The 22,881-nt window shown below is 36.0% G+C and overlaps 1 protein-coding gene across 4 annotated transcripts in view; it reads right to left on the bottom strand.

Annotated features, from left to right (window-relative positions):
• The window catches only part of LOC102948753 (pyridine nucleotide-disulfide oxidoreductase domain-containing protein 1), a 75,942-nt gene extending 53,632 nt beyond the window's left edge, over window positions 1–22,310 (bottom strand). For 2 of the 4 annotated variants that reach the window (XR_006219815.1, XM_042991897.1), the window contains exons 1-3: window positions 22,212–22,310; window positions 11,073–11,393; window positions 5,531–5,611 (exon numbers count right to left, since the gene is read on the bottom strand). Coding sequence is in view for 2 of the 4 variants with exons in the window: in XM_042991897.1 (XP_042847831.1) it covers window positions 5,531–5,611; window positions 11,073–11,159 (168 nt within the window). In the remaining 2 variants the exon portion in view is untranslated. Of the gene's footprint in view, window positions 1–5,530; window positions 5,612–10,836; window positions 10,983–11,072; window positions 11,394–22,211 lie in introns of those variants that run through there. The other 2 variants (XM_042991899.1, XM_042991898.1) reach the window with 2 other exon arrangements.
• Between the last annotated feature and the right edge of the window lie 571 nt (window positions 22,311–22,881).

The raw sequence follows: 22,881 nt of genomic DNA, 5'->3' as shown, positions 1-22,881 counted from the left end.
TACTTACTAACTAACTCTATCGTGAGCTAGTCTTTGGACTCTTTCCTGTTGTCCAAAACCATCAGCATCCTCTTGGATTCACTTTTCTTCCTATGCAGCCAAGACTCCATTGTAGATCATTTCGTGTTTTGCCCACTTATACTTCCTTGCTCTCGTCTTTAACCATTAATTACCCTGAAAACTCACAACCACAGATTGAACAACCTGCTTTCTCCAGTCCTATATCCAGTATGCAGTGGAAAGACCACACCTTGCAGACTAGTATTTGACCTGAGCTACCCCTTCAATACTACTTGTAAGACCTACTACATGGCCTTACCAGTTCTCAAACGTTTCAGTCTCAAGACTCTCCCTTTATATTCTTACAATGGACTGAGGACTCCAAAGAACTTTAGTCTGTGTAAGTTAAACTCAGTGATATTTGCAACTACTAGAAATGAAAACTGAAAAATTTAAAACATTTCTTAATTCACTTAAGAATAATAGATCCAATACATGTTAAACAGATATAATATCCTTTTAATAAGAGAACTTTTTTTTCCAAAACAAATTAAGTGAGAAGAATGGCAGTTTTGCATTTTTACAAATGTCTTTAATATCCGGTCCTAATAGACCTGCTTTTGCATTCAAACTGCTTCCATACTCTGCATCTGCATTCAAACTATTGCAGTATGTTAATTTGGTTAAAATTTATGAAGACAGTTCAGGCTGACAGAGATGTGCAGCCTTTTTAGAGAACTGAATATTCTTCTTTGATGTTATACTAAAACTCAACAAGTGTGGTTTCTTAAAGATTAGTTGCAGTGTAGAATTTGAAACCATTATCAAAGAATTTTTCATACCCTACTACTCTGAAATCTATTGGTCTATCCTGCACTTTGAATGGATCGTGTAACATCACATTTGTCATCTGGACAATAGTGGTTCACAAAGTTATGGAGATCTTCCACATGTTAATTTCAACTCAATACAGTATCAAAAACCACATTCATTATTGTCACAAACAATCTCATCAGAAAAGTCTTTAAGTACCGTGAGCCTCACAGTGAAGAATAGGAGTTTTCCAAAATTCTTATATTGGCCTAAAAGCTCTAATTTTGTTATACTGGCAACAAATACTGTCACTTGTTTTCACTCATTTTCCAAATATGAAATTAGTTTGTCAGTTTTTCTTTCAAGTAAAATTGGTATTCCACAAAAAAGGTAATTAATTCTTCTTGCAACTCAGCAACTGCACAATTGCTTTTCCCTCCTAGCCCCATATGTGGAACAAATGTTTTATGCATACATCCCATCTCATCACACAGAACATTAAAAAGATGTGCACTGAAGAGTCAGGATTTAATAAAATTACCATTTTTTACTAGCTTTAATTTATTTCACTGAGTGCCTGGAAGTGAAGAATACACGACCACTAGTTCAGTTTAGCCACCAAAGCTTTTTTAAACCATCAGTGTTTATGTGTCAATGTAGTGACAAGAGTAACATCGAAGTAACATCTTCCAACCCTTGGTGATTTTTCTTTTTTTTTTTTTTTTAATGTTTATTTATTTTTGAGACAGAGAGAGACAGAGCATGAATGGGGGAGGGGCAGAGAGAGAGGGAGACAGAATCGGAAGCAGGCTCCAGGCTCTGAGCCATCAGCCCAGAGCCTGACGCGGGGCTCGAACTCACGAACCGTGAGATCGTGACCTGAGCTGAAGTCGGACGCTCAACTGACTGAGCCACCCAGGCGCCCCCCTTGGTGATTTTTCTAAACATTCACCATTCTAATGCTTCCCAAACACATTCCATCCTCAGCACTCCCAGCAAATCACTTTACTTCTTGGCTCAAAGAGACTACTAAGAACTCTTATGACTTCTTTCCCACCATCTATATACATTTCCGTACTACAGTCCACCTTCCATGACCCATTTCTACCTTTTCAAGGTGAATCCAGTAATCTGTGCTCTATATGCCATCATCTCTCACCTCCTCAGGACTCCTTCCTTATTATGTACTCCTTGCTTTCCTTCATCTTCAGCCTTTCCTACTGGTTTCTAAATCTCAATAGGTAAACACGCTAAAGTGTCTTCCACCTTAAAAGAATAAAACTCGGGGCACCTGGGTGGCTCAGTTGGTTAAGCATGTGACTTTGGCGCAGGTCATGATCTCGTGGTTCATGAGTTTGAGCCCCACGTTGAGCTCTGTGCTGACAGGTCAGAGCCTGGAGCCTGCTTCAGATTCTGTGTCTCCCTCTCTCTGCCCCTCCCCTGCTCATGTGCTCGCTCACTCTAAGAATAAATCAACAGTAAAAAAAAAAAAAAAAAAAAAGAATAAAACTCAACTTAATGCTAGTCTTCATGTTCTCTATTTGCTGCCACCCTATCTTTTCTCCTTTTGCAGCTAAATTTCAAAAGAGAAAAGTTTATCGTTACTGTCATTTTAGAGTTACCCCCCACTAATTTCTGAAAATGGTGTAAACTGTCTCAAAGTCACCAATAATTTACTAGATATAGGCACTTTTGAGTCATTATCTTACCTGCTATCCTTGGATCTGACACCACTGACCACTGCACTTAATTAAACTTTTGCCATCTTTGGCTTCAGGGAAACAAACTCTTCTTCTCTCATAGTTTTCCTCTCTGACTTAAGACTAATAGGGTGCCCACTTTCAGGGCTTCCTTTCTCTCTGATCTTCCTTTAAATGTCGGTGTTCCATAAAACACTACTATTGGGCTCTTCTCCCTGAGAAGTTGCAGCCAATGCCTATGGCTTAGCTGGTACTGAGACAATGATGAATACCAACTTGTTATATCTCCAATTCAGTGTTCTCACCTGCTAAAAATGCTCCAAAAGTTTGGCATCATCTAAATTTTGGATAAAATACAATTCCACATCATAGCATACAAGCCCACCATGGTCTGCCCTCTGACTATTGGTTCAGCACTGAATTTACATTCCAGCAGAACTGAACTGATACCTATTACAACATATTATATAGTCATATACTTTCATCATCTTGGCACATGCCTGCCTCCATTCAACCTCTTGCAAACATGGCAAAACCTACTTATTCTTTCAGTCTCAGTTTCAATCCACCCTCCTATGTAAAGCCTTTCTTGATCTCAAAGGCAGGCTCTGACACTCATTCAAAATATATTTATAAAAATAAATACATATGTATTGCAATGCAACCGCAATTTTTTTTGCCACTATAAGGATAATTACCACATTATAATGATAACTTTGTCTTGCAGATTTGTTACCATTCTGAGAAAGTGCTACTCATTAACCATGAGGGTTACAGAGCCAACCTGAATTCAAAACCTATCTATACACACCTTGGAGATTTACCCAGCCTCACTGACTCATTTACCTCATCTGTAAGTGGGGATAATATAAGAACCCATTTCATAGGATTACTTTAAGGATTAAATAAGTTAATGTATTTAAAACATTTAGAAGAGTGTTTAGTACATAGCAAGTACTCCATATATAACATGTTATTATTAATCTTTTTTCCCCTTTAGAAATTACACATGCCATGAAAACATGTTCTTTAACATTAAACAAACAATACCTAATATAAAATAAAGTGTCCCTTTTACTCTTCCCTAAATCTCACACTACCCCACCATGACTGCCATTCCCCAACTCCAGAGATGACCATTAGTGACTTTTTGGTGTATGTTCTATACTTTCAATCTGTCTTCTGGGTACTCAGCACACTGGCTCATACATAATATAGATGTTCAATAAATGATAAAAAGGATGCAATTTCCTACTTCTGAATATTAAGAATAACTGACATTTGCATAATGTTTGTTATTCCAATTCATTTTCACATATATTAGTATATCTTAAACTCCCAACCTCCTTCAAGTAAACAAGGAAGATACTATCCTAATATTAGAAGTGAAACAACTTAGATACAGAGGTTTGCCAAGGCTACACGGCAGTAAATAACAGGTAGGCCTAGAATCCAAAATTGTTTTTCTTCTATTATACAAAATATACAAAATCAGCAAAAAATTAAGTCTTATAACTCTGGAATAGTCACACTGAATTAAGTCTTCCAGAAAAACACTTACAAGACACAGCCAAACATCTTTCTCTTATGTATGTGCTCCTGGCCTATAATTGGATTTTTTTTTTTTCCCATTAGAGATTAATAGCCACAATTTGTTCTCTAGTTCTCCCAATCCCTTAAGTCCTTTGGCCATACCTCAGTAGTAAGATATCTTACGTATCTCTAAGAAGGTTATAAAGGAAAAACATATCACACTAAATTACCCTTGGTCTTAGGGGTTTACAACATGAGAAAGTTTTATTTTATTATCAGGATCTAAAGGAAAACTTGTATTAAAAACTATAGTATTCTTCACTGAAGTATCAGAAGAAATACTTCAGTGAAGTATGATTTACTTAATTTTTTTGCATAGCCATTATAACATTCATAATTAGAGCACTATAGTATATACATAGTTTATAAATATATAAATATACATATATTAAAAGATCAGCCAAAACTTTTTAACAGGTGAGGTATCAGATCAAAAATGTTTATAGATCACTTTTCTATAACACTAAGACCCAAATGATCTTAGACTCCTAATGTAATGCTATAATGTGTGTAATATAAATTCATGGAACTACAAAGTGTTCTGAGATGCTTATTACACATCTGAAACATTAATTACCTACAAGTGTAAACTTAGCTGAGAAGTACTCTTGTGATATGCAAACACACAATTTATACACACACAACTACTTATAATAATTACATATATGTATTGGTATTCATATTTACATTTGCAAAGCATTTTTCCTCAAAAGAACTTTATTTAAAAATTCCTGAAAAGTGGGGCGCCTGGGTGGCGCAGTCGGTTAAGCGTCCGACTTCAGCCAGGTCGCGATCTCGCGGTCCGTGAGTTCGAGCCCCGCGTCGGGCTCTGGGCTGATGGCTCAGAGCCTGGAGCCTGCTTCTGATTCTGTGTCTCCCTCTCTCTCTGACCCTCCCCCGTTCATGCTCTGTCTCTCTCTGTCCCAAAAATAAATAAAAAACGTTGAAAAAAAAAATTAAAAAAAAAAAAAAAATTCCTGAAAAGTAACTCTGAGTGGGAGGAAAAGATAGGAAAAACAAGACTAGGAATTCAACATCAGTTGGGTGCTTTTGGTATTTAATTGTATGTACATATGTATGTATGTATTTATTTATTTGGAGAGCAAGAGGCAGAGAGAGAGTGTGAGAGAGAAACATAAGCAGGCTCCACCCTGCCAGTGCAAACCCAATTTGGGGCTCGAACTCACCAACTGTGAGATCATGACCTGAGCCAAAATCCAGAGTCAGACCCTTAACCAACTGAGCCACCCAGGTGCCCTGGTATTTAATATAATTCTAAACGTGGGGCTTTGGTTTTAAAATGACCATCAAAAGAACATTTATCATTTTAAACATTTAAAAACTATAATTACACTAACTGCTGGGCAAGTTACTGAAATTACAAAAATATATATGACTAAGAAAGTTATATAAAGGATTCTTACCTGCTTGAAATTTGTAACTGCTTTAATAACAGGAGAAGCTGTTACCAGGAGAATATCTTCTGATGGAAAGTGAATAGCCAACTTATTTAAAGAAAAAAAAATTGGGAGAAAAAATTTCATAAGTAACTTTAGGTATTAATATATATGACATGGGGGTGAGATAGGGATAATGCAATTTTAATAATGTTATTATTAACCTAGAAAACTAAAAAGTCACTTTTCCTCATCCAAAGGTCTCCATTATTCTGTGTCTTGTTCCTATTTATGGGGTAGTAGTGACTAACGTTCAACTCTGATACTGATAAAATGTATAATATGTTTATAATAAACACTAACAAAAACCTCCTGAATAAGAAAAATATAAAGAGGTATCCCTTACTATCTTGCATACCAATGTAAAGTTGTCATTCAGAGAATGAGAAAAAAAATATCTTCCTAATTAACAGTTAAACCAACTTTTATTTCTTTTAAAATAGTATTTTCATTTCCCTTCAGTGGCATGAAATTATAGTAAATCCTTACTCATAAATATTCAGAATCTTAGCCTGACTTTTCCCAAGTGTTTTGGAACTCCTATTCTGCCTCTTCCAAATGCCCAACCAGTGTATATTCTGGAAAAACAAAACCATTTTAGTAGTAGCTTCAACAGTATTTAGAGGCTTAACTTGCTATTTTTTTCCATCATTCTCCTCTGGCTACAACCTCTCTTTCACTTTAAACTTCTTGAAAGAATTTTCTTAAATCATACTCTGGTTCCTCAACCAATTCTATTTCTCCACCAATTTCTATTTCTTTCCCTACTATACTGTTAAAACTGGCATGTTCATTCAAAAAAACAAACAAAAATAAATAAATAAATAACCAAAAAATAATATTAGAATGAAAAAATGAATCCAGTAAAACTACAGGATACAAAATTGACATACAGAAAATGCATGTCAAGTTTCTGTATACTAGTAACAATCTATCTGAGAGAGAAATTAAGAAAACAATCTCATTTATAACCACATCAAAAAGAATAAAATACCTAGGAATAAATTAAACCAAAGAAGTGAAAGACCTGTACTCTGAAAACTATAAGCCACCGATGAAAGAAATTGAGTCAGACGTAAATAAATGGAAAGATCATGCTCATGGATTGGAAGACTTAATATTAAAATGTCCATACTACCCAAAGCAATCTACAGATTCAATGCAATGCCCACCAAAATAGCAATGGCATTTTTCACAGAACTGGAACAAAGAATCCTAGAATTTGGATGAAACTGCAAAAGACCCCAAACAGCCAAAGGAGAAAGAACAAGGCTGGAAGTATTATGCTTCCTGATTTCAAACCACACTACAAGGCTGTAGTAATCAAAACAGTATGGTACTGGCACAAAAACAGACACAAAGATTAATGGTACGGAACACAGAGCCCAGATATAAATCCACACATAGATGGTCAATTAATCTATGACAAAGGGGGCAAGAATATACAGTGGGAGTGGGGGAAGTTTCTTCATAAATGATGTTGGAAAAATGGGACAGCTTACATGCCAAAGAATGAAACATGACCACTGTTTCATACAAAAATAAAGTCAAAATGGATTAAAGACTTGAATATGACTCGAAACCATAAAACTCCTAGAAGAAAACATAAGCAGTAAGCTCTTGAACACCAATCTTAGCAATATTTTTTGAGCCATTTTCCTCAGGCAAGATTAAACAAAGCTAAAACAAACAAAAGAAATTACATCAAACTAAAAAGCTTTTGGAAAGAGAAGGAAACCATCAACGAGACGGAAAGACAACCTACTGAATGGGAGAGGATACTTGCAAATCATACATCCAATACGGGTTAATATCCAAAATATATTAAAAACTTACACAACTTACTATTAAAAAAATTTGTAAATGGGCAAACTTGGATAGACATTTTTCCAAAGAAGACAGATGGCCATTAGATACAACAAAACATGTTAAGTATCACTCATGCAAATCAAAACTACAATGAAATATCACCTCGCCCCTGTCAGATTGGCTATTATGAAAAAGACAAGAAATAGCAAGTGTTGGTGAGGATGTGGGGAAAGGGAACCATTGTACACTGTTTTTCAGAATGTAAATTGGTGCAGCCACCATAGAAAACAGTATGGAGGTTCCTCAAAAAATTAACAATAGAACTACCATATGATCCAGCAATTCTACTTCTAGGTATGTATGGGAAGAGAACCAAAACACAGCTCAAAGAGATACATGCATTCCTATGTTCACTACAGCATTATTTACAATAGCCAAGATATGGAAGCAACCTAAGTGTCTACTGATGAATGGATAAAGAAGAGATGGTATAAATATATTCAATGAAATACTATTCAGCTATAAATGAAATCTTGCCATTTTTGACAACATGAATGGACCCAGCAGGTATTATGTTAAGTGAAGTAAGTCAAAGAAAGACAAATATTATATGATTTCACTTATTTGTGGAAAACGAAAAAACAATGCAAACAAAACAGACTCATAGATACAGGAAACAAACTATTAATGGAGTGGAAAGGGATTGGGGCTGGGGGGAAGAGGGAAAAATAGGTTAAAGAGATTAAGAAGAACAAATTTCCAGTTATAAAATAAATAAGTCATAGGGATGTAATGTACAGCATAGGGAATATAGTCAACACTGTAATAACTTTGTGTAGTGACAAGGGGTAACTATGCCTATTGAGATGATCATTTCATAATGTACAGAAATAGCCAATCACTATGATGTACACCTGATGAATATTGTATGTCAATACTTCAGTAAAGAAAAAAGGAGCATCTTGACTTCACCTCCAGACTCTTAAAATTCACTAAATTTTTTTAAATATCACCCTATTTGAACTTTCCATAATATCTGATGATATTACCATTCTTTCCATCTTTCTTCTCTTTATATATTGTTATTTCCCCACTTTGTTTTCATTGCTATACCTGGCTTCAAAATTTCTTTATACCACTAAATTCACCTTCCAGTTGGCCTTCCAGTCTCATTTTAACCAGCTGCCCCTGCCCCAAACATACTGGAGCTAATCAACTCTCAAAATATTTCATTTGATCACATTACTCCACTGCTTAAAATCACCTCACTTCTTGCAAGTTCTGGCTAAATTTTTTTGTTTTAATTTTATTTTAGAAAGAGAGCACAAGCAGGAGAGAGGGGCAGAGGGAGAGAGAGAATCCCAAGCAGTCCCCTCGCTCAGTATGTAGCCTGCCATGGGGCTCGATCCCACAACTGTAAAATCATGACCTGAGCTGAAATCAAGAGTTGGACATTCAACTAAATGAGCCACCCAGGTGCCCCACTTGTTAGTTATTAGCAAGACTTAATAAGATACTTCATGATGTGGTCTCTACCAGCCTTCCCAGCTTCATCTCTGGTCACCTCCCCAAGCACCATGTTCTTTAAGCTTTGCTGCTCTCAGTAGTACTTTTCTACCTGAGATTATATATCCTTGCCTCCCTTTGGACCATCTAGTTTTTCTTGTCCACCTGGTCAACTTTTACTCATTTTCTATACTGAGACAAAAGGACACCTCCCCCTAATCCATGCCCTGTCAACTCACCAGACACCCTTAAACTGGCAAACACACTGATGAAATGGTTCATTTACATGTCTCTTCCACTAGATTGCGAGTCCCTAGAAAGGAGGTACCATGCTCTGTTTATAATTGATTACTCAGCTCTTAGTACGGTACCTGGATAACAGGTGTTTACTTGGTGAAAACATGGAAAATACACACCTAAAGATTAAAAGTTTGAAAACAATACTTGGATTTCCTAAACTACTTCTGTGACTTCAATGATTGCTTATATTTACTTTATATCAACAAAACGATTCTTTTTGGAATGTGTGTGTGTGTGTGTGTGTGTAGTGTGTGGTGTAGTCTGATTATTCACTATAATTAGAAAAGCATTCCCCAGCATTAATCTAAAAGGCAACCAACGGAATGGGAAAAGATATTTGCAAATAACATATCGGATAAAGGGCTAGTATCCAAAATCTATAAAGAGCTCATCAAACTCCACACCCGAAAAACAAATAACCCAGTGAAGAAATGGGCAGAAAACATGAATAGACACTTCTCTAAAGAAGACATCCGGATGGCCAACAGGCACATGAAAAGATGCTCAACGTCGCTCCTTATCAGGGAAATACAAATCAAAACCACACTCAGATACCACCTCACGCCAGTCAGAGTGGCCAAAATGAAGAAATCAGGAGACTATAGATGCTGGAGAGGATGTGGAGAAACGGGAACCCTCTTGCACTGTTGGTGGGAATGCAAATTGGTGCAGCCGCTCTGGAAAGCAGTGTGGAGGTTCCTCAGAAAATTAAAAATAGACCTACCCTATGACCCAGCAATAGCACTGCTAGGAATTTATCCAAGGGATACAGGAGTACTGATGCATAGGGGCACTTGTACCCCAATGTTTATAGCAGCACTCTCAACAATAGCCAAATTATGGAAAGGGCCTAAATGTCCATCAACTGATGAATGGATAAAGAAATTGTGGTTTATATACACAACGGAATACTACGTGGCAATGAGAAAGAATGAAATATGGCCTTTTGTAGCAACGTGGATGGAACTGGAGAGTGTGATGCTAAGTGAAATAAGCCATACAGAGAAAGACAGATACCATATGGTTTCACTCTTATGTGGATCCTGAGAAACGTAACAGAAACCCATGGGGGAGGGGAAGGAAAAAAAAAAAAAAAAAAAAAAAGAGGTTAGAGTGGGAGAGAGCCAAAGCATAAGAGACTGTTAAAAACTGAGAACAAACTGAGGGTTGATGGGGGGTGGGAGGGAGGGCAGGGTGGGTGATGGGTATTGAGGAGGGCACCTTTTGGGATGAGCACTGGGTGTTGTATGGAAACCAACTTGACAGTAAATTTCATATATTAAAAAATAAAAAATAAAAAATAAAAAAATAATAATAAAAAAAAAATTAAAAAAAAAAAAAAGAAAGAAAAGCATTCCCCAGCTGCTTTTAATCCCTTGTTGGTTGTTTTACAAAACATTACTACAGATGAAATCTCTTCCATCTTGGGAGTTCAAAGTATAGGAAACTACGTAAGGGTTTATCAATTATTTACTAGGAACTAAGGACCTGGCATCTACCTGAAAGCTGAATTCAATCAGCTAATGAACAATGGAGGCTGAATTTTCTGACCAACTATTTACCAGTTTAAGCCCTCTTATCTGCGCTGGCATAACTAGCACCACAGTCTGGATCAGTCAGCTTTGGGGTCCCACCTGCCAACAGCTTTGGGGTCCCACCTGCCAACAACTTGCTCCCCACTCCTCTTCCCTAGGCCTAAGGCGAAGCTTGCGAGGTACCAAGAACTTCGTACAGGGGCCGCCACGCAGTCTCCAGTATCTGAGAGCAATTGAGTGCGGGGGGAAAGAAGCGGCTAAAGCGGGATCTGGAAGGACAAGGTGGGGGCGAGAGGGTGCCTTGAGTGCCACCGCCGCGGGGTCAGGGAAGAGGCGGAACTATTGGCGCGTCAGCCTACCTGCTCAGCACAGGTGACACCCGCGATGCCACCGCCAACCACCACAAACTTTCCCGCCGTCGACGGAGGGCGCGCTGCCTCCATCATCTCAGACTCCTAGCGGTTTTCTGGCAACCGGTGGGCGAGCCGCAAGCGTTCTTACTCTGGGAGCGGAAGTCAAGCTGGGCGGCCACTTCCGGTGCCGGGGCCTGAGCCTGAGACTCTGAGCTACGGGTGCCCAGCAGTTCACACTTAGTGTTCTCGCGTATCCGCTTAGAGCCTCGTTTCCGCGGTAGAAAGACGTCTCTTTGATTCCAGGGTTTCGTTTTACTGTCAGCACACCTGAATAGAATTTTGACACATAGATATGATAAAGAGAAGACCAAAATAATAATAATAATAATAATAATAATAATAATAAATTTAAAAAAGAAAAAGTCTAACAAAATTAAAGTAAAAAGATGAGTCGCCAAGAGAAGCTTGGCAAATTGTCTAAACACAGACCAGAGTTCTCACAGACCGGGCACTCTCAGAATAGATAAACTGCCCTGAAGTTTTCACTATTGGTTCTTCGAGGAATTTGACAGTCAATTTTAAACTCTTATATCATAAGTAATATAATCCTTGCCTACCTTCTGCCTGGCAAACCAAGATTTGATATTTTGAAAGCACATTCTTCATGATATATTAAAGCAAAGCAATACTACTGAATTGTTCTGAGAAGTTATTTCCATTTACAATTTTGACCTCAGCTAAAATTTTCAGTAGTATAGAGAGTTGCTCACCATTTTGTCAAGATAAATGAACATTCCTCCCAAGTGTCCAGTAAATAGCATGTGTGAAGGAATTTAATATTCCCACGGTAATTTTATTGCTAATACCTTTTTTGTTGTATTCGTTTTGAGAAATGACTAAGTTTTTTAAAAATGTTTTTTATATTCGTATTATAGTATTCACTATTTTCATTATTTTGCTATTTACTATTGCCTTTACTGTCTCATATAACATGTTTCCATAGTGTTGTACTATAATATTAAGAACGTACAATTTCTCTAAGTGGCTGACTCTAAAACTGGTAATTGCAACCCCCCCCCCCTTTTAATTCTTTAAACTCTGTAAATAACCGTTCTGGATAAATAGAAAACCCTGCCATGTAATTATATATATTTGCTGATATTCTAATAATTATTGAATAATTATTAAATACTTAATTTCACAAATTAAATAGTAGTTCAATTGTGAGTTTAATTCCCATTACTAGCTTAGACAACCAAACAAAACATTTCTAAGAGGAGGAACTAGTACTTTAAGCCCATTGTTTACTTCTGTAGCTTCTTATTTTCACATGATCTCACTCACACTGTGCTCTAATTAGATTGAACCGCACTGGCAGCACCCAGGATATGGTATGTTCTTTCTTTTCTGAGCATTTGAACATAACTTTTTCTGTGATATTCTTCCTCCAACTAATTTCCCCTAACTAAATCCTTGCTGACCTTTGGTTTCAACTAGCCATTACCTCCCTTAAAAAGCTTTATCAAATGTTGTTAAGACTGAGCTAGGTGTCTTCTCTGTATGTCCCAATAGCACCTTGTCATCCCCTGAGTTTAGACTTATATCACCTTATTTTATTTTATTTTATTTTATTTTATTTATTTTTATTTTTTTTTAATATATGAAATTTATTGTCAAATTGGTTTCCATACAACACCCAGTGCTCATCCCAAAAGGTGCCCTCCTCAATACCCATCACCCACCCTCCCCTCCCTCCCACCCCCCATCAACCCTCAGTTTGTTCTCAGTTTTTAACAGTCTCTTATGCTTTGGCTCTCTTCCACTCTAACCTCTTTTTTTTTTTTTTCTTCCCCTCCCCCATGGGTTTCTGTTACGTTTCTCAGGATCCACATAAGAGTGAAACCATGGTATCTGTCTTTCTCTGTATGGCTTATTTCACTTAGCATCACACTCTCCAGTTCCATCCACGTTGCTACAAAAGGCCATATTTCATTCTTTCTCATTGCCACGTAGTATTCCATTGTATCACCTTATTTTAAAACTACCTATTACTCACCCTAACCCTCACACCCTACCACAATAAACTCCTTAATCTTAGGGATTATTACTAGTCTCCCTTTGTAGTCCCAATCTTCAATTAGTAGTGAGTGCTCAATGTAAATGTCCTGAATGAATTAGTAATTAAGTGGGGCATGAGACTGCCTGTGAGTTCCCTAAAGACTTTTAGATTCATTTTCCAGGGTCAAGATCTTCCTGTATATTGAAAGCTAGCTCCCCTTTAGGATGGGAAAAGAGAAGAACAGCCTAGAACTCAAGCATCTGGAGGAAATGGAGAACGGCCAGTGGAATGGCATTATTGTTTACTTATCTTGATACTTAACTATTTTTCATTTTAGTGTATAAGGTAACATTTTAACATTAGCTATGTTGAAGATAAGAGAAATTAAAATTGTTTTCTGATAAATAATTAAAATATTTCCCAGAGCTAGTTATTATAGTAAGGGAAGAAAAAGGAACACCGCTTTGTATTTATACTTTTTTGTTTATTGAAATTGTAGTTCCCATAAAATAAATGGAGGTATAAAGAAGGTAAAGCATATTCCCTTCCAATGAGAAAAATGCTAAAATAGGGTATCAAGTAGATATGGCTAATTTAATTGATATAAATACTGATGTCAGAACAGTTGCACCAAAGAATTTTACCTGTTTTTAAAAGAAAAAAATACGTTGTTTCAAATACTACAAACACTGCATTATCTTCTCCATTATTATTTTTTTAACTTCACATTAACCCAAGACAGACTTACATGAAAGTTTAAGTAAATTTTCCATTTTTAGTCTTGAAAATTCTTTCAGGTTTACATGAGATTTTGGAATTCTAGCCATCAAAATGATCTCAATCAAAATATATTTGGTAGCAACAATGATTCATATACATGCCAACCTGAACATATCAAGCTAAAAGTGAAAAGAAATTCAAATTTCATCATTAGCCCTGGGAGACACAAGTATATAACCAATTTCTGGTTTGGTTCAGGTGAGGTTATTTATTGTATAGATCACATTTTGAAAAACAGCTGTTTAAAAAAAACATTTTGGGGGTGCCTAGGTGGCTCAGTCAGTTAAGCATCTGACTTTGGCTCAGGTCATGATTTCCCCGTTCGTGGGTTACAGCCCCGTGTTGGGCTCTGTGCTGACAGTGCAGAGCCTGGAGCCTACTTCAGTTTCTGTGTCTCCCTCTCTCTCTGCCCCTCCCCTGCTCATCCTCTGTCTCTCTCTCTCTCTCTCAAAAATAAACATTAAAAATTTTTTTTTTAAAAGTTCTAAAAAATCTTGTTATTATTGTGACTGTGGAACTGCATTCACAAAGGGAAATATTTTTCTTCAAGAAGGTGAACATGTATTTAAAGAGACACATTAGCTGGCCGTGCAATGATTTCACTTTTTGACATCTTTGAAGTAATCTAATGTATTACCAGTTATAGAATAGTTACAGCATCTAGTGTTTGCAGAGAATTACACAACCATTTATTTCCTCCTTTTTTTGCCCCAGCCATCTGCCCCAGGAACCTACACTATATTTTTGTTGTTCTTTGTATTGATTAATGCTCCATTTGAATTTTTTTAACGTTTATTTATTTTTGAGACTGAGAGAGACAGAGCATGAATGGGGGAGGGCCAGAGAGAGAGGGAGACACGGAATCTGAAGCAGGCTCCAGGCTTTGAGCTGTCAGCACAGAGCCCGATGTGGGGCTGGAACTCAATGCAAGATCATGACCTGAGCCGAAGTTGGACGCTTAACCGACTGAGCCACCCAGGCGCCCCGATTAATGCTCCATTTGAAAAGGAATGTTAATACCAATTATCAGACAGCCATGACTTATGGAATCATGAAGTAATTATTTTCCTCATATTTAAAAATAATTTAGAAAAGTGTCATAACATTATATAAATCTAATAATATTATAAAACTTGAATAACTCTTTTAACAATGCTCCTATTTTCCTTTTACATATTTAAGTCTTTTTGCTTTCTGTCCTATGATGATCCATTTTCTTTCACCTGCCCCTAAATGCACTTGTTTCTCAAAGTTCTATTCTCTGTGAAGTTCTCTTCCCTTTCTATTTTCCATTTCTAACATATCTGCTCCTCTGTTGCCTATTGGATATACATTCTTCCCCTTTTTCCTTGCTAACAGAATCCTAATTTTGTTTAAATTTACAATGTGCTATCTACCTGGAGCAGAGACCTGAGGGGGAAAGAGTAAGATATGAGGTGAGAAAGGATAATGAAAGAGGTAGACAGATTAAATAGAGCTTTGTAGGCTATGTGAGAACTTTGGTACTTATTTAATGAAATGAGGAGGCATTGCAAGGTTTTGAACATAAGAGTGACATGCTCTGAAGGCAAGGTCAAAAGCAGAGAGACAAAATGCAGCAAGTGAGAGGAGATGGTGGCTTGCATCAGGAAGAAGTACTTGAATTCTGGATATATTTTGAAGGAAGAACCAACAGGATTTGGAGGGTTGACCATATACTTTTTATCATGTCTATTAGATATTCATAAAACTGAAAAGGGATTCTATTAAATATTATGCCAAGACAAGAGACATAAATCAGAACTGTCCTGGACAAAAGTAGACATAAAATCATTTGTCATTAGTCACCTTGAAAGAACTTCCCCTCCCTGCCCTCTGCAGAGCATTTCTTTCTCTTCTTTCCTCTCCAGTCAAACTGTCCCATAATCCACAAAAATTTATACATTTTGAAACTGTTTATCCTGGATCAGAAAAATGTCTTCTGAGAAAAAATCATCATTGAATGAGAAAGAGAAGGAAGTATTGCTTTAGAGTTTTTGGCTTAAGTAGCCAAATGGATGATATACCATCCACTGAGATGGGGGAACCTGAAGGTGGAATGGCACCTTTTTGTTTGTTTTTGTTTTGTTTTGTTTTGTTCTGTTATTTTTTTTTTAATTTTTTTTCAACGTTTTTTATTTATTTCTGGGACAGAGAGAGACAGAGCATGAACGGGGGAGGGGCAGAGAGAGAAGGAGACACAGAATCGGAAACAGGCTCCAGGCTCCGAGCCATCAGCCCAGAGCCTGACGCGGGGCTCGAACTCACGGACCGCGAGATCGTGACCTGGCTGAAGTTGGACGCTTAACCGACTGCGCCACCCAGGCGCCCCTTGTTTTGTTTTTGAGTGAGAGAAGGAGGAAGGAGAACATCAATTCTAATTCAATTTTTTACATGTTATCTTTGATATATCCAGTAGAGATGATAAGTAGACATATATCTGAAGTTTGGTAGTAACATCCAGCCTGGATACATCAGTTTGGGAATGATCAGCCTATAAGAGGTGTTTTTAAGCCATTAAATTAGATGAGATCACTGAGGAAGTTTATATAGATTAAATAAAGAAGAGAACCAAGGACTGAGCCATGAGGTATTCTAGTGTTACAAGATCAACCAGAGGAAGGGGGTGGGAGTCTCACCAGAGGAGACAGAAATAAATCACCCATAATACAGGAGAAAAATAAGAGATGTAGTGTCCTAGAAGCCAAGTGAAGAGACTTTTCAGGAGAAAGGAATGATAGACTTTGTCAAATGCCACTAATAAGTTAAGAGAAGACTGAAAAATATCCATTAGATTTAATAATGGAAAGGTCATTGGTAGGTTGACCATATGAGTTATCATTCAAACTTGACTTTTCAAAAACCAAAAGGGAGGGTGGATGTTAATTATGATGCTAAGGTAATAGGCATAAATCAGAACTGACCTGGGCAAGACTGGACATAAGTTTACCTTTGTCATTTGTGACCCCTTCACGGAAATACTACTTCTTTTCTCCTTTTCTCTTAAGTATGCTCCAGTCAGGCTTTTGGACCCACATTCAAAATTGATCAGTTTTGCAATTGTTTTTCCTAGATCAAAAACAAATGTCTTCTGGACAAAGGTAGTATTGAATGATTGAATTCTAGGATTACATAACATTTTATCTTCTGCTAGATTTTGGTCAGAAAATATATATATAAATATACTTCAGTAGGTTGATCTAATTTACTTAGATCAAGGGTTCACAAACTTCCCTTGTGAAGGGCCAGATAAATATTTTGGCTCTACAGAACATATGGTCTCTCTCATAACTACTCAACTCTCCCATTGAAGCATGAAAGCAGCCATAGACAATATGTAAACAAATTATCATGACATTCTTCCTATATAACTGCATTTATGGACAATGAAATTTGAATTTCATATAATATTTACATACTTTTTAAAATTAAGCATTGTATATTGATACAATTGAAGATTCACATACAGTTATAGGAAGTACCATAAAAATATCCATGTACCTTTACCCAGTTTCCCTCCAATGGTAATGTCTTGAAAAGCTACAGTACAAATCATTTTGTACTGTACAGTACAGAACATTTCCATTACCACAGGATTGCTCATGCTTCCTCTTTATAGCCACACCTACTTCTCTACCACTGTCATCTCCTTAACTCCTAGCAACCACTAATTTGTTCTCCACTTCTGTTATTTCGTTATTTAAATAATTCCATTCTATAAATGGAATAAGACAATAAGTAAACTTGTAGGATTAACTTTTTTCACTCAGCATCATTCTCTGGAGATTCATCGAGGTTGTTGCATGTATCAATAGTTAAATGTTCTGTTTTCAAAAGTGGAAGCTCCCTTACCTCTTTAAATCTTTATACATAATTGTTCTATATTCTGTGCCTGAAATTTCCAGTATTTGCAGTTCTCAGTAGTCTAATTCTGTTTGTTATTTCTTCTGACTCTCACTCACTTTTTCTTCTGTTGAAACCCAGAGGCACTGGTGACTTGGAACCTTCCTCTAGAATTTTGGCTTAATGAAGGAGACTCATATTTAGCTTCCCTCTGTTGCTTTTGGAGTAAGGTATACCATCCCAATACTGGTATTTTTCTGGCCTTCAGTTTTAGAACAACCCAGGTGCAGGTTGGGAGTGGGAGTAGGGTCATAAAGTTTTACTATCCTTATAGACCTCCCCTACTTCTGTGGAGACCCATGACATGTTGAAAAAAAAGTATGTTTTCTTTCCACAAGCTGGAGGTGTTCTGGAGATGATATTGTGTGGTGAGAAAGTCTTTCAGTACACTTATCTGACATAATGCTGGAAACAAAGGTCAACATTCCATTTCTATATGTTTACTGATTATCCTCACATTTCAATACATATGTACATTGTACTATCCTCAAATGCGTATATGCTTCCAATATTTTCCCAAACAACTCAGGAAATTTAGCATGATTTAACTTCTCTTTGATATGCACCATCTCTCATCTTTACACATAGTTTTGGCCATTGAGTATATGTATCAGTTTGTATAGTTTTTATTTTTTATATTTTGTTTACATTTTTAATAAATTATTTTTATAAGTATCAAAATTATGCATGAAAAATGTCAGGAACTACAAATCTTTCAGCAAAAATAATAGTATTTGTTACTTTTCTCCATTCACAAACACCCCTCATTAAAGAAAATTACTTTTAATATTTTTTTTTCTGGTATCACCTCTTTTTTCTTTCCAACTAAGAACTGGCTTTATGCTTTTTATCTGCTTCTTCCTATGGAAGATGTAATTCTCTTTAACCCATTGTATATGTAACTACACAGACAAATACTCCTTTTGATAGCATCCCAATATAGTCAATTATCATTTTGATTAAATGTTTGTCAATGTTTGTATAGTTATGACTGTGTAAATATTATTCACAGTTGATATTACAATATGAATACCTTTCTTGTATAACTTTTTTGTTTTCCTGGAATCAATGGTTGCCTTGCCTTTTTACTTGCTTACTTTACTTGCTTAGTGTTCTTATCACTAATTTCTTCCCAAACTGTCCAAAAAATGAAGATATGACAGGGACATAGAAAATTAATATATTGAGTACCTACTATGTGCTACTTACTTCCCTCATGGAGTTAACATTCTAAATCAGTAAGTTCAAACAGTTAATATTCCAGCTCAATAACTTCAAACACATCAGTAATGTAACAGTTTTGGGTTTTCCTTAGAATTTTCCTTCATTGAGCCCTTCATTCCCCTGATTCAGTTGAAATGAATTAATACGAAACTTAGTAAAAGGGAGACAAACTGAAATTATGAATTAACATGGTAGAAGCAAGTCCAAGTATATCACTAATTAAAAGAAATATAATTACTCAACTCACCAGTTAAAAGATACAGATTAATAAATAGGGCAAATAATCTAAATGTATAGTATTTACAAAAGAAACACCAAATATAAGGACATGCAAAGATCAAAAGTAAAAAAAATTTAAAAAATATTTACATCAGGCAAATGTTAGCCAAGATAACGTTGGTATTGTTATTTATATCAGATAAATTAGACTTTGAGGCAAAAAAATTATAAAGAATAAAATAAATCATCACATAATGATAAAGATTGCAATACATTTTGAAAATGTAGAATTTTAACCCTTAAAATACATGAATCAAAATTGATAGACATTACAGACATTGATACATCCACTATTGTACTGCCAAATAAAACTAAAACAATTTTGTGACAAGTTTGATGTCTTTTATTCGAGGGAAAACAATTCATGGGTTGGGGGGTTACACTGCCTCATAAGCAGTGGAACAATGTTCCCAAAGGATTTGGGACAAGAGGGAGTTTTGTAGAACTTTAGAGGAGGCCGCTTTGAAACAGGACATGATTGGCTGGGAGGTCAGGGTAGCAGCTCCTATTTTCTAGGGTAAGGTAAGCTAGCTAAAGCTAAGTTGGAGGACTGTGTTTGGTGTATGTTAGGATTCTTTGACAGGTGCTTCTTGTAAGTGCAGGCTGAATTTGGTTTACATTTGTGACATGGGCCAGGTACTGGGGTGACCTCCATTTTGAGGGGCCTGACATACAAATTAAGTTTAACAGTACTGAATGTCAGTAAACTCTTGTGATTATTGATAAGTCAAATATAGAAAAGGCTAGAACAATTTTAAACACCTAAACAATACTATTAACAAGCTAAAACAAGTTAGAAGTTGGAAACAACAAAGCATAAATACAAACTCCCCACATTTGGAAATTGAAAAAAATGCTACCAAACAAGTCATAAATTAAAAAAAAAATAATGAAAACTAAAAATGGTCTAGAACTGAATGGTAAGAAAATAGTATTCACCAAAATAGTATTTACCTTAAGGACTTACATTAGGAAAAAAAGAAAGTATCACAATCAGTGAACTAAGCATCCATCTTAAATAAGTCATAAGACCTTTCTTCTGGACTGAAGTCCAAGAGTGCAAGTCACAGCACTGTAACATGGTAGAATCTTGGTCTTTAACCCTAACCCTTTACTATGGCATTCATTAATGGGAAAGCAGCAGCCCTCAGGGCTGAGATCCAAAAGTTACAGAACTTCTGTAACTTTTGAGCTGAGCCTTCACCTTAACACTCTATCAAGAATGATTGCCTCAAGGACTAAACAGGAGCTGATTTCCAGTGGAGCTTTGCAGGGACTAGTTTACAGAGAATTAGTTTTGAACAAATTAACTCTTACTTCTCAACGAAGGAGAAAGCTCAAAATTGGTTCTTTTAGAAAACTAACAAGACAAATTCATCAATGCAACTCAACAGATTAAGAGAGGAAAATATATTATCATTTGATTAATAACTGAAAAAATCCAACAGGAAATCATGGTAAATATTCTAAGTAACTCAGGAATAGAAAGAAAGGATCTTAAACTTATAAAATTATTTATGAAATGATTAAATTTGACAAAATATATTTGTTATATCTATAAGGAAATTATGAAACTTTATTTAGAAATACTTTTTTAAATTCCAGATAGAGATACTATGTTCATAGATAGAACCAAATATCATACAGATGGCATTTATCACCAAATTGATCTATAGATTCAATGCAATTCACAAACATGACACTTGATAAGATTATTCTAATTTTATATGGTCAAGTAAAAGGACACAAATAGGGTGTTTCTAAAGGAAAGTCTGTGGGAGGGTGGACTTAGTCTATCGGATTCTAATAATTATTATAAAGACATAATAATAAACACTGTGTAGTAACATTGCAGAAATAGATAAATTGACAAATGGAATAAAATTAGAGCCCAGAAAGAGGCCCAGATGTGCTTGGAATTTTGGTATGACTGTGATGACATGAGAGATCAATGGGGAAATGAGAAATTGTCTAATAAATGGACCTGGAGAAAAGTATATCCTTATTGAAAAAGATAATATTGGATTAGTATATCATATCATATAGAAAGATCAACTTTAGATGTATTAAAGATCTACTTATCAAAAACAAAATTTTAAAACATGACATGAAAAAATTTAGTTAAAAAAAATATTTTTGGACAGAGTTTTATTGTCACAAACAGGCATTGGCAATAAATTTTTAAAAATTGAAAAATTTGGGGTGCCTGGGTGGCTCAGTCAGTAAAACATCCGACTTCAGCTCAGGTCATGATCTCACAGTCTGTGAGTTCGACCCCCGCATCGGGCTGTGTGCTGACAGCTCAGAGCCTGGAGCCTGCTTCTGATTCTGTGTCTCCCTCTCTGTCTGTCCCTCCCCCACTCATGCTTTGTCTCTCTCTGTCTCAGAAATAAATAAACATTTAAAAAATTTAAAAAAATAAAATAAAAATTGAAAAATTTGACTATACTAAAAAGTAAGAATTTTTGTTCATCAAAAGCCAACATAAAGAATGAAATGACAAGTAAAAAAGTTGGAGAAAATATTTACAATGCATACAACTAATATATTAGAATTAGTAATATACAAAGAACCTTTACTCATTAATAAGAAGAGTACAAACAGCCCAATAGAAAAATAGATCAGAGAAATAAGCAGGCATATCACAGAAGAAACATATAGCCAATAGACATATTAAGAAAATGTTCAATCTTCTCAATTAATCAGTAAATTATACATCACAATCATGAGATATCATTTTATACCCATCCTTTTGAGAAAAATAAAAAAGTCTGAAAATACCAAGTCTGTATTTCAATAACATTTTCCATGCATTGCTGTTCAGTATAAAGTAACTACTAGAAGAGTTTGCATTTACTTCCCTAAGTTGAACATTCACATACCTTCAGTTGCATCCTTCCACAGGGTAAGTCTATTTTCAAAATAAAATTTTGCACTTGTATAATAAGAGCTGTTCTTAATAGCAAAACCCAGATAAAGAGTTTTGTGTTCGAAAACCCTACAGTTCTCTCTTTTCAGTAGGGAATAATCCTGTTCTTTCTTTGTATGTTCCTCTCCAATGTGTCTACTATGACATCACTAACCCACTCATACATAACACTTGACTTCTGACACTCTGGTTACCAAATGTATATGGAGTTTTCCCCACATCAAGCAATTCTCTGCAACCGCATCTGGGTGTTCTATAATTTTACTCAATTCCAACACTATCTACCTGGAAGTAGCATAAGACCCCACTAAGGCTTCATTCCCACAAGACTGCCCCCACCTGCAGATTCCAATCACAACTAGTAGATCCCCAGGTTATCCACAACTTCTTTTCAATTTGGTTACACATCAGAGGATCGTATGATCCTTCCTGAGGTTTGATTAATTTTCTAGAGCAGCTCACACAACTAAGGAAAACACTTATTTACATTTACAAGTTTATTAAATGATATGATAAAGAACACAGATGAATAGCCAGATGAGGACATACATATGGCAAGGTCTGGGAGGATCTTAAGTGCAGGTGCTTCTGTCCCTGTGGAGATGTAGTATGTCACCCTCCTG

Source organism: Panthera tigris, chromosome B4 (assembly GCF_018350195.1).
Source record: "Panthera tigris isolate Pti1 chromosome B4, P.tigris_Pti1_mat1.1, whole genome shotgun sequence".
Lineage (NCBI taxonomy): Eukaryota > Metazoa > Chordata > Mammalia > Carnivora > Felidae > Panthera > Panthera tigris.
Note: the sequence above shows the minus strand (reverse complement) of the source record. Positions and strands in the feature narration are given on the sequence as shown.